General features: G+C 48.9%; 1 protein-coding gene across 4 annotated transcripts in view; it reads left to right on the top strand.

Annotated features, from left to right (window-relative positions):
* The window catches only part of SLCO2B1 (solute carrier organic anion transporter family member 2B1), a 149,690-nt gene that overhangs the window by 61,652 nt on the left and 71,153 nt on the right, over positions 1-16,885 (top strand). For all 4 annotated transcript variants that reach the window (XM_066588373.1, XM_066588374.1, XM_066588376.1 and 1 more), the window contains 3 exons: positions 863-961; positions 2,858-2,988; positions 15,140-15,242. In XM_066588373.1, coding sequence (XP_066444470.1) covers positions 863-961; positions 2,858-2,988; positions 15,140-15,242 — 333 coding nt within the window. The remainder of the gene's footprint in view (positions 1-862; positions 962-2,857; positions 2,989-15,139; positions 15,243-16,885) is intronic.

Below are 16,885 nucleotides of genomic sequence, written 5' to 3' on the forward strand. Positions count from 1 at the left end.
TCTCTGCCTGAAGACATGGTGATGGTGAATTCGATAAAACAGTACAAGAGGGGTCTGGAGTGAAATAATATTTCATGTTATATCACTCAATTTTCCCCCATTTAATGAGGAAAATTGGCTTCTACCTCAGTGGGGTTTTTGCCTTCCTCTGGATGAACATTGGGGATTTATAGGCTGAGCTGGGGTCATATGCCCTTTTCAGTCTTCCACACTATGTTACTGCCTTGGTTTCTGCCATGCCCCACAGTCCGCCATCTTACCTTTATTCCACCTCGGCCCTATGTCCCCATCTCATCCCTGGACCGCTTATGTTCTCTTACAGCCACCATTAGTGCCTCCTTTACTTGCCTCTATGCCATCCAAGTAAATGGGGCTAACACCACTCACAACCCATGAGAGGTTTGGCACTCGCCATGTCTTTCTAATCTTGGACAGCCCCTTTAAGGACTATTTCTTGAAGTCCCTGCTTTGTTGCTTCTTCCTCACATTCACTGTTGTCAATGATCATTACTTGTCTGTGTCTTGTAAGTTATGATTGGCTGATCCACATCATGCACAAACCACAACATGTCCTCTACAAAGTGACAATAAGTGAGGTGGTCACAGCTCCGCCCACTTATCACTCAATTCCATGAAGCAAAGCAGAACATGCCTGTGTTAGACCAATCATCGATGACCCTTGGAACAACTTTCAGTCGCTTTAATCCAGTCCGTCTATAAATGTAGTGATAATTAGCCTCGTCTCTAACGGTCAGCTCGTTAGCGCTCTTGCGGCGTCTACGGTTGGTTACAATCACATTACAATTGGTCATTATGCACAAAGTCCTTTTTAAATCTTCCTCCGTTTGTCGTCTTCTCGCAGGCATCCTCTTTGCTGTGACGATAGTTGGCCCCGGCGTCGCCTTCATCCTCGGTTCCGCCATGTTGCGCTACTACGTTGACATTGACAAGCTCTCCGCCGGTGAGTGTGAACGCTGCGCCAGCATTATTCTGAGATTAAGAGCTTCACCGCCGACTATGACAGCGAGCGGCTGAGAGTCCAAAAATAAAGCGGCCCGGCGAGGTGCGGTGCTGCCAAGCGTCGCCGCTGATTCATAAAACGTCTATTATCGGCCCGGCAAGCTGTCTGCTGCGGCGTATCCTGCCGTCCCAGCGCGCCAGACCTTTACCCCACAACGTGTTCAGTAACAAAACCTCCAGCTGCCGCCGCGGGGTAGCACGGGCGTATCCAGACGTATCTAGGTATCTAGACGTATCTAGGTCAGCACATGGAGGCTCATCGTCAGGTGCTGACAACAGCAGTATCCTCTCCAGTTGACTTTAGGAGTCCCTGCAATATCCATGCCTAGTTACTATATTACATGAGGGATAATAAGATTTAAAGGGCCAGCACACATAAATGAGCAGCGGTGACATAGACGGAGTGAACAAAAACGTGCAATTCTGGTGGTGGGTATTTTTTTTACAACATTCTCCGTGTGGGAAAAGTAATACGTTACTCCGATAGATCAGACTTTTATGGTCGTGACAAAACCAAATATGTTTTTTCATATTATTTTAACAGGGATAAAGGTGGGTTGGGGGTAAAATTTAACTTTCTTTATTTTTTCCAATACTTAAAAATAAATAAATAAATAAATGTATGTTTTTACTTCTTTCTACCATTTTTTTTTTTAGTCCCCACAGAGGACTTGAACTTGCGATCGTTTGATGAGTCATACAGTATAATGTAATACCACAGTATTACATTATACTGCATTGTGACAGGTCGTCTATGAAGGCTCCTGGTTGACATGGCAACAGAATTACACTCCGCGATGGAATCAGAATTGACAGCGGCATTTAGAAGCTTTAGCGCCCCTTGTGGCTGTTGCAGGCGGGTATCTGCTATCAAAGACTGCCGACACCTGAGCGGGATCGACTCGCAATCCATATAGACCCCGCACACCCAGGATGTAAATGTACACCTGGTGGGGTGAAGGGGTTACACACTTCGTCCGGCCCCCATTAAACAAAGTAGTACTCCCCTTCCTGATTCCCTCCTGATCTGATGCTTCCCGGGGGCCGCTGCTGGTTTACATACTTCCTGCTTCCCGTTGACAGGGACATGTGACTGCTGTAGCCAATCACTGGCTGTCTTGCTCCCTATTGACACAGACATGTGACTATTACAGCCAATCACTGGCAGCTCTGGTCCTTAGTAGCAGTGACCTCTTGCAGCCACCAATTGGAGAAGCTCCTTTCAGGAGCTTCTTGACACCAGCAGCAGCCTAACCACCGCCAGGATGGAGGGGCAGCGCCAATGGAGAGCACCTTCCTCCACAGGATAGGCCATAGATCTGGGACCCGCACTTATTTCTAGTTCTGGCCCCCGATGCGGCTGATGGAAGCAGCAGGGTGGGTTTCACTAGGCTGTGTCTGTAATCCCCATAGACATCTGGGAGTAACGCCCACAGCGTGGTGCAACCAGCTACACCGTCCCCACCAAAACCGCTGCACAGATCAGCACATTAATCGCGGAGTTGTGCAGTGGATTTGTGTATTGCAGAGACACCCCGCAGCGTGATCTGACCCGCGGTCGGGATTGTAGATCTGCAGGACGTCCGTTTCTGCGGCAGATGTTCTCCTGCATTTCACCTCTTCTAAATCCACAAGTAACACAATTTTTTAATCAGTTTCCGCAATGTGTGACCCCCCCCCCTCCCCCGCAGGGTTTTACTTTTGCCTCATAAAGTTCTCAAAAAGAAAAAAAAAACAACTAATTATAAATAATGTATTTAGTCTAACGAGATGGAATTCCACAATAGGATGAAACCTTCTTCTTCTTCATGTCTTCCACGTTTCCATCTCTCCTCAGGTGATATCAGTCTGACCCCCAGTGACCCACGCTGGATCGGAGCCTGGTGGCTGGGCTTCATAGTGGCGGCCAGTATTGTAGCGCTGTCCGCCATTCCATACTTCTTCTTCCCCAGAGAAATGCCAAGAGAGGTAAATACCATCTAATGAAAGGGTACTGATTAAACCCAGTGCCAGCCTCAGGACAGAGGGCACTCTGTGCAGAACTTTTTTTTTATTTTTTCGATACTCCTCGTAGCCTTCCCCTAATGTAAGGAATTGTGGGCAGTCTGCCTGTAGAAAGCGGCAAGATAGCAGCGTACCCACACTAGAACAGCTACATTAATACAGCACCAGAAACACACTCAGAACATAAATACAGCCCCAGAACCAAGCTCATAGCATAAATACAGCCCCAGAACAAAGCTCATAGCATACACAGCACCAAATATATAGCAAATACAGCAACAGAAGCAAGTAAATTAATACAGCACCAGAACCAAGCTCATGCCATAAATACAGCACCAGAACCAACCTCCATGCATAAATACAGCACCAGAACCAAGCTCATGCCATAAATACAGCACCAGAACCAAGTTGCTAACATACCGTAGAGATAGAGCCTTCACGCCCCTGTTGTAATGCCAGGTTTTTGTTATGTTAAAAAATCAGACCAAAATGAATCCCCCCGATGACTTCCCGCCCTCCGTGTGACCCGTTATTTGTACAATTCCACTGAAACAAACTGAAATAATTTAGAATGGACAAATTAAGAAAAAAAATAATGTTGTTGCATAAATAACCCCCCCCCTAAGGCTTCCTGCACACGGGTGGGATTTCCCGCAGAATTTCCGCCCGTGCACACTGCCATTGGATTGCAATAAATAACGCCATCCCATGCAGACCGCCGCGATTCGACCGCATGAAAACGTGTGCAGTGAATAAATCCGAGCGTTGCAGATGCCCACAGAGAAACGCTCCGGGTAACGCGCCGACTCTGGTGTGTGACTGCCGGCACATCGCAGTGCAGAGAGAGAAGGCGCTGGACGGGTGAGTATAAGGTCACTACCCGGGCACGGGTCTCATCCCGCTGTGAGAATTCTCGCAGCGGGATCTGACCCGGCTGTGTACAGGCGGCCTAAATCTAATACTTTGTTGCTGCCCCCTCTGACATTATGACAGCGGTCAGTCTGTTGGGTCGCTGTCTATCAGCATGGGGCATCTTGACTTGGCAATCATTGCCCACTCTTCTTTGCAAAAGCGCTCGAAATCTGTCAGATTGCAAGTGCATTCTGTGTGCAGCGCCCTCTTCAGGTCACCCACAAAACTTCATTGGGATTGAGGTCTGAGCTCTGGCTGAGCCATTCCAAAACTCTGATCTTCTTCTGGTGAAGCCGTTCTCTTGGTGATCTGGCCGTCCGCTTTGGGTCGTTGTGCTGAAAGGTGAATTTCCTCTTCATCTTCAGCTTTTCAGCAGGAGCCTGAAGGTTTTGGGCCAAAATGGTCTGATATTTGGAACTGTTCATAATTCCCTCCCCCTTGACTAACACACCAGTTCCAGCAGCAGAACACCCCCCCCCCCCCCCCACACACATAATGCTGATAATGCTGCCCCCACCATCATCACTGTGGTCTGGGGGTCTTCTGGTGATGGCAGTGTTGGCTTTGCACCAAACATCCCTTCTGGACTTCTGGCCAACACGTTTCCCCTCGGTCTTCTCAGACAGAACACGTCCCCCACAGACTGCTGGCGGACGGGATGGAGGTTCTGGTAAAACATGGCCGGGCTTGGATGTTCTTCTTTGTTAGAGTAAGTCTTCTGTCTTGCCCCACCCCTCCCCCACAGCCCGGACATATGAAGATGGTTGTCACATGACTACACAACCAGGACTTCCCAGAAACTCCTGCAGCTCCTTTAATGTTGCTGTAGACCAAGCTCAGTACATATATAAAGTAGCAGATCTCAGCACTTGCATTGTGGGGCGCTAACGGGTTCACAGCAGCACCTCAGAACATGAGAACAGAGGAGACAGAGCCAAGAGAAGGATCCGTCTAGGCCCATAAGACATTGTCGCACGGAGGACTATTTGGCCAGGCAGATGTAAGGGGGGTCGATCGCCTCGAAGCATCTTGGCCAGAGAGCAGCTTTCATGGAGTCCATTTGCTGTTTTATGCCTTCTTTTCAGGGCTTCCTAGTATGACCTGAGCGCCCCCTAAAGTACAACACGTGAATGGTCTGCCCTTGAATAACTTTTTGTCTTTAGTAGCAAATGTCCCATGATTTGTTACAATGTCACCCTGATAGCATAGCTGCCAGCCTGGATGAACACAGCTGTGACTGCAATATATCCCCAAGAGTTGTTGTCACCTCCGTCACGACTACCAGTATGCGCCGTCAGCAGTGTGTCTGGGAACCTACATAATAGAAGGGGGATTATGTGGGGCTCATGGCAGGCGTGTCCTGGAAAGCGTGATCGCTGGAGATCTGCACATCCCATCACCTTCTAGGCTAAGCACCTTCTACAACTCCGACCAAGAGGCATCCACATGGCAAGAGTGATATTGGCCCAAGATATTCAGACCTACGTCGCACGGAAATTTTGCAGCATGTTCTATTTTCTTGTGAGTCTTGCACAAAAACATGCACATCCAAGTGGAAGAATGTATCAAGTGGGGACCACAAGGCTCTGTCCTGGGCCCGGTGTTGGCCAACATTGTTATAAATGATCTGGAGGAGGGAATTGATGGGAAACTGATCAAATATGCCAACAACACAAAGCTAGGAGGAATAGCTAACACTAGGGAAGAGAGAGAGGATTCAAAAAGAGTGGTCATAAAGGGCTGCACATCCAAGTGGAAGAATGTATCAAGTGGGGACCACAAGGCTCTGTCCTAGGCCCAGTGTTGGTCAACATTGTTATAAATGATCTGGAGGAGGAAATTGATGAGAAACTGATCAAATTTGATGATGACACAAAGCTAGGAGGGATAGCTAACACTAGGGAAGAAAGAGAGGATTCAAAAAGAGTGGTCATAAAGGGCTGCACATCCAAGTGGAAGAATGTATCAAGTGGGGACCACAAGGCTCTGTCCTAGGCCCAGTGTTGGTCAACATTGTTATAAATGATCTGGAGGAGGAAATTGATGAGAAACTGATCAAATTTGATGATGACACAAAGCTAGGAGGGATAGCTAACAATAGGGAAGAGAGGGAGAGGATTCAAAAAGATCTAGAAAAGCCTGAACAGTGGTCGGCGACTAACAGAATGGTATTTAACAAGGAAAAATGCAAAGTCCTACATCTGGGCAAGAAAAATGAAGAAAGCACATACAGAATGGGAGGAATTGGGCTAAGCAGCAGCACATGTGAAAAAGACTTGGGTATACTAATAGATCATAGACTGAACATGAGTAAACAATGTGATGCTGCAGCCAAAAAGGCAAACACAATTCTGGGATGTATTAAGAGAAGCATAGAGTCTAGATCACATGAGGTCATTATCCCCTCTACTCTTCCTCAGTCAGACCTCATCTGGAACACTGGGTCCAGTTCTGTTTCAGAATCGTTCATTATTTCCTATCACATCACACTCACATGTAAATGCGATTTTCATGCGATTGCAATATGGTTTTTTGTAGCTTTCCTGTTGAAACAACATGTTGCAGTAATCGGAGGTTTAAGGATGCCCTATAGGGCCAAGCTTCCATATGTCGCACTCGCTCGTGTGAGTCCACCCTTAGTTTTAAGTTTTCGCCCCAATATGTGTCTTTCTTTGTCTGATCATCCTAAATATTTACGTCTGGCGCCGTACATAACGCGGTCATGTGACAAGGATGTGGACGGCGCAGTTCCTGAAAACTTTCTGCAATGTTTGGAGTCAGAAGAAAATGTGGTTTTGTCTGTTTTGCTGAGTGCGACACAAAGAAACCTGCTGAGCCGAGCAAATATCAAGAAGAGCCAAACTTCTGGGGACACAGCAGAGCTCTACGGAAGGGTATATAGTGGGCAGGACCGACCTTAGGCTGGATGGCGCCCCCTGCAGCACCTTCTGTTGGTGTCCATCCACCTCATTCTGTACCACAATGAAGCCATGAAGAAACACGGCTGCCCAATCACTATACTGGGGGCTGTAGCTGCACCCTCTTTACAATCAGGGGTGCAAATATCAGGGCTAATGGTGTTGCATTCAGTAGTGCCAAGTGATGCCCATTGTGCATCCCTGTAATGCCGACCCTGGACATTACTAGCCTCCAGTAGGGCTTTAACCCCTTCAGAACCAAAAAATTCTCATTTTTTTTTAATTTAAGGCCTTCCAAAAGCCCTAACTCTGTAATGTTCCCATTGATGTAGCTGTATGAGGGCTTGTTGTCTTCATGGCGAGTTGTATCTCTAATAATATAATTTAGGGTTCCGCATAACGGACAGAAAAGCTGCTGACATTTTTAAGTGGGGAGAAATTTGTAAAAAAAAAAAAATGCACTTGCGCCATTTTTTGCATGGGGGGAGGGGCTTAGTTTTGACAGCATTCTTATTGCAGTATAATAACATATGGATTTTCCCCTCGGGTTGGTGTGATTACGGTGAGGTCACATCTCCGGGTCGGTGTGATTACGGTGAGGTCACATCTCCGGGTCGGTGTGATTACGGTGAGGTCACATCTCCGGGTCGGTGTGATTACGGTGAGGTCACATCTCCGGGTTGGTGTGATTATGGTGAGGTCACATCTCCGGGTTGGTGTGATTACGGTGAGGTCACATCTCTGGGTCGGTGTGATTACGGTGAGGTCACATCTCCGGGTCGGTGTGATTACGGTGAGGTCACATCTCCGGGTCGGTGTGATTACGGTGAGGTCACATCACATCTCCGGGTCGGTGTGATTACGGTGAGGTCACATCTCCGGGTCGGTGTGATTACGGTGAGGTCACATCTCCGGGTCGGTGTGATTACGGTGAGGTCACATCCAGGTCGGGTTTTATTATTTTTCTTTTTTTAAAAAGTAAAAAAACTTTCTTTAAAACGATTTTGCTTTCTGTCGCAGAATTCTGAGACTCACAACGGCCTTTTTCTTTGTCCATGGGGCTCTCTGAGGACTGTTTTGGGGGGTGGGCTGTATTTTCTATTAGTATCTTTTTGATCACCTTTTTTTACATTTTTTGTGGAGCCGAGATATAAAAAAAGAAATATTTTTTTTTTCTTTTATGGTGACTTGTGCTGTATATTGCAATACTTCAGTGTTGCAGTATGTAGTGATTTTGGATTTTGCCTATCAAGCCTGATTGCGGCAGTCACTGGTAGCTTATCAGGTCTCAAAAACAGCCAGTCAGTATGGAGAGCACTTCATACAGCCTTCAAGAGTACCCAAAATAAATTTACATCGGCAGTCGTGAAGGGGTTAAAGGAGTTTCTGGGAGTAAAGCATTAGGGACCCCTCCACAGGACAGGTCATCAATAGTTGATTGGTCAGAGTTTGACAATCAGTTGAGTCTTGTGGATCAGTTGATGCAGAAGGCCAAGATGCTCGGGGTGGGGGGTGAGGCTCTATAGTCTCTTCTCAGGCCTGTGACGTTACATTCCTCAGTCACGTGACCTAAGAGCAGCGCAGTCACATTCAAGTGAATAGGAGCAAGTGGCAATACCAGGCATAGGCACTATACAATGTACAGCGCTGTGCCCGGTATAGATTGTTGTGACAGCGGCGCTCACCCAAACACTGCTGTTACTTCAGTCAGCTGATTGGTTGCAATCCCGCTGCTCAACTATTGCTCTACACATAGGGACATCGCCCCACCAGACCCTGTTGTCAGCTCTTCACCTGGTGACATCCCCCACCAGACCCCGTTGTCAGCTCTACACCTGGTGACATCCCCCCACCAGACCCTGTTGTCAGCTCTACACCTGGTGACATCCCCCCGCCAGACCCCGTTGTCAGGTCTACACCTAGTGACATCCCCCCACTAGACCCCATTGTCAGCTCTACACCTGGTGACATCCCCCCTCCACTAGACCCCACTGTCAGCTCTTCACCTGGTGACATCCCTCCACCAGACCCCATTGTCAGCTCTACACCTGCAGACATCCCACCACCAGACCCCGTTGTCAGCTCTACACCTGGTGACATCCCACCACCAGACCCCGTTGTCAGCTCTACTCCTGGTGATATCCCACCACCAGACCCTGCTGTCAGCTCTACCCCTGGTGACATCCCCCCACCAGACCCCGTTGTCAGCTCTACACCCGGTGACATCCCCCCACCAGACCCCGTTGTCAGCTCTACACCCGGTGACATCCCCCCACCAGACCCCGTTGTCAGCTCTACACCTGCTGACATCCCCCCACCAGACCCCGTTGTCAGCTCTACACCTGCTGACATCCCCCCACCAGACCCCATTGTCAGCTCTACACCTGGTGACATCCCCCCACCAGACCCCGTTGTCAGCTCTACACCCGGTGACATCCCCCCACCAGACCCCGTTGTCAGCTCTACACCTGGTGACATCCCCCCACCAGACCCCGTTGTCAGCTCTACACCTGGTGACATCCCCCCACCAGACCTTGTTGTCAGTACTACACCTGGTGACATCCCACCACCAGACCCCGTTGTCAGCTCTACACCTGGTGACATCCCCCCACCAGACCCCATTGTCAGCTTTACACCTGGTGACATCCCCCACCAGACCCTGTTGTCAGCTCTTCACCTGGTGACATCCCTCCACCAGATCCCATTGTCAGCTCTACACCTGCAGACATCCCACCACCAGACCCCGTTGTCAGCTCTACACCTGGTGACATCCCACCACCAGACCCCGTTGTCAGCTCTACTCCTGGTGATATCCCACCACCAGACCCTGCTGTCAGCTCTACCCCTGGTGACATCCCCCCACCAGACCCCGTTGTCAGCTCTACACCCGGTGACATCCCCCCACCAGACCCCGTTGTCAGCTCTACACCCGGTGACATCCCCCCACCAGACCCCGTTGTCAGCTCTACACCTGCTGACATCCCCCCACCAGACCCCGTTGTCAGCTCTACACCTGCTGACATCCCCCCACCAGACCCCATTGTCAGCTCTACACCTGGTGACATCCCCCCACCAGACCCCGTTGTCAGCTCTACACCCGGTGACATCCCCCCACCAGACCCCGTTGTCAGCTCTACACCTGGTGACATCCCCCCACCAGACCCCGTTGTCAGCTCTACACCTGGTGACATCCCCCCACCAGACCTTGTTGTCAGTACTACACCTGGTGACATCCCACCACCAGACCCCGTTGTCAGCTCTACACCTGGTGACATCCCCCCACCAGACCCCATTGTCAGCTTTACACCTGGTGACATCCCCCACCAGACCCTGTTGTCAGCTCTACACCTGGTGACATCCCACCACCAGACCCCGTTGTCAGCTCTACACCTGGTGAAATCCCACCACCAGACCCCACTGTCAGCTCTACACCAGGTGACATTCCCCCACCAGCCCCCGTTGTCAGCTCTACACCTGGTGACATCTCACCACTAGACCCCGTTGTCAGCTCTACACCTGCTGACATCCCCCCACCAGACCCCACTGTCAGCTCTACACCTGGTGACATCCCCCTACCAGACCCCGTTGTCAGCTCTACACCTGGTGACATCCCCCCGCCAGACCCGTTGTCAGCTATACACCTGGTGAAATCCTACCACCAGACCCCGTTGTCAGCTCTACACCTGGTGACATCCCCCCACCAGACCCCACTGTCAGCTCTACACCTGGTGACATCCCCCCGCCAAACCCGTTGTCAGCTATACACTTGGTGACATCCCACCACCAGACCCCGTTGTCAGCTCTACACCTGGTGACATCCCCCCACCAGACCCCGTTGTCAGCACTACACCTGGTGACATCCCCCCACCAGACCTTGTTGTCAGCTCTACACCTGGTGACATCCCACTGCCAGACCCCGTTGTCAGCACTACACCTGGTGACATCCCCCACCAGCCCCCGTTGTCAGCTCTACACCTGGGGACATCCCCCCACCAGACCCCGTTGTCAGCTCTACACCTGGTGACATCCCACCACCAGACCCCGTTGTCAGCTCTACACCTAGTGACATCCCACCACCAGACCCCGTTGTCAGTTCTCCACCTGGTGACATCCCCCACCAGACCCCGTTGTCAGCTCTACACCTGGTGACTTCCCACCACCAGACCCCGTTGTGAGCTCTACACCTGGTGACATCCCACCACCAGACCCTGTTGTCAGCACTACACCTGGTGACATCCCCCCACCAGACCTTGTTGTCAGCTCTACACCTGGTGACATCCCACTGCCAGACCCCGTTGTCAGCACTACACCTGGTGACATCCCCCCACCAGACCTTGTTGTCAGCTCTACGCCTGGTGACATCCCCCCACCAGACCCCATTGTCAGCTCTACACCTGGTGACATCCCCCACCAGACCCCGTTGTCAGCTCTACACCTGGTGACATCCCACCACCAGACCCCGTTGTCAGCTCTACACCTGGTGACATCCCACCACCAGACCCCGTTATCAGCTCTACGCCTGGTGACATCCCCCCATCAGACCCCGTTGTCAGCTCTACACCTGCTGACATCCCCCCACCAGACCCCATTGTCAGCTCTACACCTGGTGACATCCCCCCACCAGACCCCGTTGTCAGCTCTACACCCGGTGACATCCCCCCACCAGACCCCGTTGTCAGCTCTACACCTGGTGACATCCCCCCACCAGACCCCGTTGTCAGCTCTACACCTGGTGACATCCCCCCACCAGACCCCGTTGTCAGCTCTACACCTGGTGACATCCCCCTGCCAGACCAGTTCTCAGCTCTACACCTGGTGACATCCCCCCACCAGACCCCGTTGTCAGCTCTATACCTGGTGACATGCCCCCGCCATACCCATTGTCAGCTGTACGCCTGGGGGCATATGATGGTTTCTGTACTGGGTTCTCCTGTGGAGTCCCCTCCTTTATACCTGATGTTACACATCACTGGACCGCACCGAACTGTTGGGGGGCCATTACTTTCCCCAACATAGTGGATGTACTGTTGATCAACCCTAAATGTATGAGATCGGTATACCCCTTTAAACCATTACAACACTGCCCCTAGTGGTTAGTAGGGGGCACTTTATCTGTTACATGTTTTGTAGACGACTGTTTGCCGAGAGATGGGTTTCTCTGGGATCTGTGGTGCACATGGGCAGCCAGGGGGTCAAATATGGAGACCTTTGGTCTACATGGCGCAGGACAGTCTCTAGTAGGGACACAATATCAGTGACGTCTGGGCTGTTACATAGGACTGCACACACTGCATTTTTTGTACATAGTGCCAAAGCTGTGGAGGAAGTAGTCGGACAGACACACTTCTTCTTTTTACTTTTACAGCAGTCTGAAAAGATCGATAATACTAAATATAAGAATCTCCCCTAAACAACGGAGCTGGAAATGTCGTCTCCTCAGTGAGAGGTTAAAGTGGCAGGATGACGCACTGAGGAATATTGTGCAATCATAGCGCTGCACAACATAAGGCCGAGTCACCACAGATGACAGACTACATGATGATAATAGCAAGGGTTAATCCATACTCTGCAGCACTTCCCTTTCTTGGCTAAGCTTATGGGTTTGTTCATACTGAGCTTCCTGTTTCATGAATAGAATATAAGAACTGCAGTGAAGACTGACACAGGTCAAGTAGGGTAATGTTCTACTATAGACCCTCAGCAGTGTTCATCCTGAGCTGCCATGAATAGAATGTCAGAGCTAGAGTTAAGACTGACACAGAAGCAAAGCTATAGGATGGAGGGTAATGCTATAAAGGGTTAATGCATTGAGCGGATGGAGTGAGCCATCATTAGCTGCATGGGATATCTTGTTGCATTCTAAAACACACGCTGTAAGCAAGAAGCTGCTTGGTGTGCCGCAGTGCCGGACTCTGGAAGCTTCTGATGCGGAAAGTTGTATCAGTGATCAGGAGGCAGTTCAGTCAGGTGTCGGATTTCTGCTCTGAAGCTGTTAATATTACTCCCTGGATCATTTAGTTTGCTGCTAAAAGTGAAGCATTGAAACTGATGACACTTGATTATATCACCTATTATATATGTCCGCTGTGGACACACAACGCCAGGTCAGCTTCACATTATCATATCACAGTGCTGCCATGTTGGTGTACTGTCCCTGTACATATAGCGCTGTAGAGTGCCAGGGAAGATTGGGGCATATGTAGTACTAGCTGATATGCCCGGCTTTGCCTGAGTTAGTTTGATACAGATGTTTACGTGTTGTTCGCACGGAAAATTTTATGAAGTCGAGGAATAAAATATGTATACACATAGAGGAGAGGTAGATTCTCATCAGGCTGTATGTACTGATATCCCTCTGCAGAATGTGCCATCTCTCCCCCTCTCCTCACTTAGAACCTAAAGAATGCTTGTGCCAAATTTCATGGTAGTACTACACTAGGAAGTTACATTACATAGGGGGGCACTTACTTTTGCAATTAGCATTAATTAATCAAGTTGTGACCCCTTTACTATGTAGGACCTAAAGAATGGTCATGCCAAATTTCATGTTTGTGCGACATCGGAAAGTTAGAGAATTAGTGTCGAGTCGGTCGGTGAGGGCTTTCATCTTTTCCATATATAGATATTTTATACACAAGATTTTTGGCATACAACAGTTGCAGTTTTGGCGCCCGTGCCAGGCACTACCGGTGTTGTGGAGAGGTGGATGCAACCTAGCTTTAGGCGGCATGGCCATGCACAGCCCACCAGATTTACTATATGATACACCAGAAGTTGGGATAATTTATAGGTGGTGTAGACTTCAGTGCGACGCACAGACTGCCGCTGGAGCAGAGCTGACAGCCGTGTATGAAACATGAGATTAAATAAAGATGTTCCATTGTGCACAAATTACGGGAGAATGCCACACAGTGCCCAGCATTTACCACCCAACTTTCAAAGAATGAAACGAAGGACAACTTCGTGTGGCATGTGTCCTGCACAGCGGGACATTTTAGTGATAAGCCACACATAAAGCCCCACCTGGTTTTGCCTAGTCCACCCTGTGCCCCCACATGCTTTCATTATGCCTTCTTTGTGTGACACACAGTAGTAGTGTCCCCCAAACACAGCAAGCTACCCTTACTAATGCCCTCCAAACACAGTACAGATACTCCAGAAGTGCCCCCACATAAAAAGATGCCCCCCATAGGGCCTACCAAATGCTGTAAAAAATGCCCACAAATGTAGTAAAGAAGACTCACTGGTGCCAACACACAAAGATGCCCCCCGTAGTGTCTACAAAATGCTGTAAAAATGCCCCTAGTTATGCCCACCCAAACGTAGTAAAGAGGAATCCGTAGTGCCTCTCCACACAAAAAAAACACCTCCGTTATTGCCCTGCAAATGCAGTAAAGATGCCCCCAGTGTTGCCTTTCAAACTCAGTAAAGATGCTCCCGGTTGTGGCCTCCTAGTGGAGTAAAGCTTCCCTCAGTAATCCGCTTCATACTTAGTAAGGAGGCCTCCAGTACCCCCCACACAATAAACATGCTCAGTCTAATGCCCTCCAAACACAGTAAATATGCCCCAGTAGCACCCCCAAACATTGTCAAACATGTGTCCCTACCACACAATAAAAATTACCCACTTGTGCCCCCAACCACAATAATGATGCCCCCAGTGATGACCACCAAACTCAGTAAAAATGCCCCCAAAATGTTGTAAAGATGCCCCCAACACAATAAAGATGTCTTTAGTAGTGCCCTCCATATGCTGTAATGATACCTGCAGTAATGCCCTTCAAACCCAATAAGGATTCCCCCCAGTAGTGCCCTCCAAACACAGAAAAGATGGTAACAGTTGTGCCCCCGCACACTAAAGATGCCCCCAGTAGTGAACATCAAACACAGTAAAAAATTCCTCCATTAATGCCCCTTGGACATAGTAAGGATGTTCCCCACACAATAGAGATGCCTCTAGTAGTGCCCTCCATATGCAGTAAAGATGCTCACAGTAATGCCCTTCAAACCAGTAGGGATTGGCCCAGTACGGCCCTCCAAAGACAGTAAAGATGCCACCAGTAGTGCCCCGAACAACAAAAACATCCCCCACACAATAATATTTGTAAGTTGGTAGAGTTGTATCAGATATAAAGGGTTAATGACATTGACCATTCCTGGTGATCGTGATGAACGCCTGTGATATCCTCGGCCTCTTATGAACCGCGCTCCGCGTTACGGCTGACTCTACGCTGTTTCCTCGCTCTTTTGATATTCTGTAACGGACATTATCTCTATTTTCCCAGCAGGTCACAAATGAGAGCGCAGAGGAGGGCAAACCCGGCCTGATGGCCGCCTTCAAAAATCCTGACACCAGCGAACCTGTGTCCATGGCGAAGTTCATCCGAGGTACGGCACCTCGTCATACCCCATGATACCCCAGGGAGTCCCTCTTACCCCTGGAAGGCTGCGTTCAGTCGAGTGATAGGAGGATCATTTATGAGGGATGGGAAAATGTCCCCATAATAATCCCAAGGAGCCGAGGTTTCACCGCACACAACGCTCTTGGCCTTCTTTTCTTGCCCTTTACTCTTCATACCCCAGACTCTTTACACTTCTGATTTCCCAGCCTCCTCTTCTTCCTCATATCGGTGCCCTTCCCCTGTCCTGCTCCCTTCTGGTCCTTTTCCGTTTCCTTTCCCTTATTCCTTTTTAATTTTCCCATCCATCTCAGTTCTCTTCTTCTTCAGTTTTCCTCTTTCTGTTTTTCTCTCACATCTATTTCCCTTCCTTTAGACTTTACATTCCATTGTTTTTTGTCTTCCTCCCTTTCCTTTTTCTCAACTCTTTCAATCCTCATCGAGTTCTGTTTCCAATTCCATTTCCTTTACTTTTTCACTGTGACTTCCTCCTTCTGTGTCTTTTCCACTTTTCCTTCACAATCCATCGACCTTCCCTTCCCTTTCCCTTTTCCCTTCATATTGTATTGTCTTTCCTCTTGCTTTCCCCTTTTCCTTCCCTTTCCTTTTTCCCTTCATATTGCATTGTCTTTCCTCTTGCTTTCCCCTTTTCCTTTCCTTTCCTTTCCTTTTTCCCTAACTCTTTCAATTCCCATCCAGTTCTGTCTCCTCACCCATGTCCCTTACCCCTTCACTGAACCTTTCTTCTCCTTTTCCATCACATTACACTTCCCCTTTACATCCCACCATTCTTCCCTTCTCCCTCCTTCCTTATCTCTTTCCTTTTCAATACACGTCTTCTCCAGCTTTCTCTTCCTTTCTTAAATTTACCTTTTTTACTCAATTTACATTTCCCTTTCACTTCTCAATACTCTTCTCTTTCCTTACCACGTTCCCTCTTCTTTTCTCCTACTCCTTCCTTTTTCCTATTCCCCTCCACTTTTTTTCTCTTCCTGTTCCTATGCCTCTTTCACGTTCTCATCTCCTTCAATTCCTTTTCTTTTCCTCTCCCCATTCCTATTCCTTTTTACCCTTTCAAGCTCCATCCAATTCTGTTTCCTCCTCCATTTCCTTCTCCTTTACAGCACCTTCCTCCATCCCTTCCATGATTCTTCCACTTCTATTTCACATTCCTTCTAATTTTCCCTTCTCCTTTCTCTTTCATATTCCAATGTATTTCATCTTCCCTTTCCTTTCTCCCCCTCTTTTCCACAGTTCTTTCATGTTCCTTTCTATACCATTTCATCATCATTTTTCTTTCCTCCTCCCTTTCCATGTCCCTTCCACTTTTTCTTCACAATCCATCAATCTTCTCTTTTCATTCCCTTCTCTCTCTTTTTCCTTATCTCTGGCTTTTCCCTTTTCATTTACCTTCCACTCTTTCCCCTTCAAATTCCAGTGTCTTTCCTCTTGCCTTCCCCTTCTCCCTCCCTTCTTCCCTCCCTTTCTTTTTCCCTCATCCATTTCCCCTTCTCTCTCCCTTTCCTTTTCTCTCATCCATTTCCCCTTCTCCCTCCCTTTCCTTTTCCCTCATCCATTTCCCCTTCTCCCTCCCTTTCCTTTTCCCTCATCCATTTCCCCTTCTCCCTCCCT

This window comes from Eleutherodactylus coqui, chromosome 1 (assembly GCF_035609145.1).
Source record: "Eleutherodactylus coqui strain aEleCoq1 chromosome 1, aEleCoq1.hap1, whole genome shotgun sequence".
Taxonomy (NCBI): domain Eukaryota; kingdom Metazoa; phylum Chordata; class Amphibia; order Anura; family Eleutherodactylidae; genus Eleutherodactylus; species Eleutherodactylus coqui.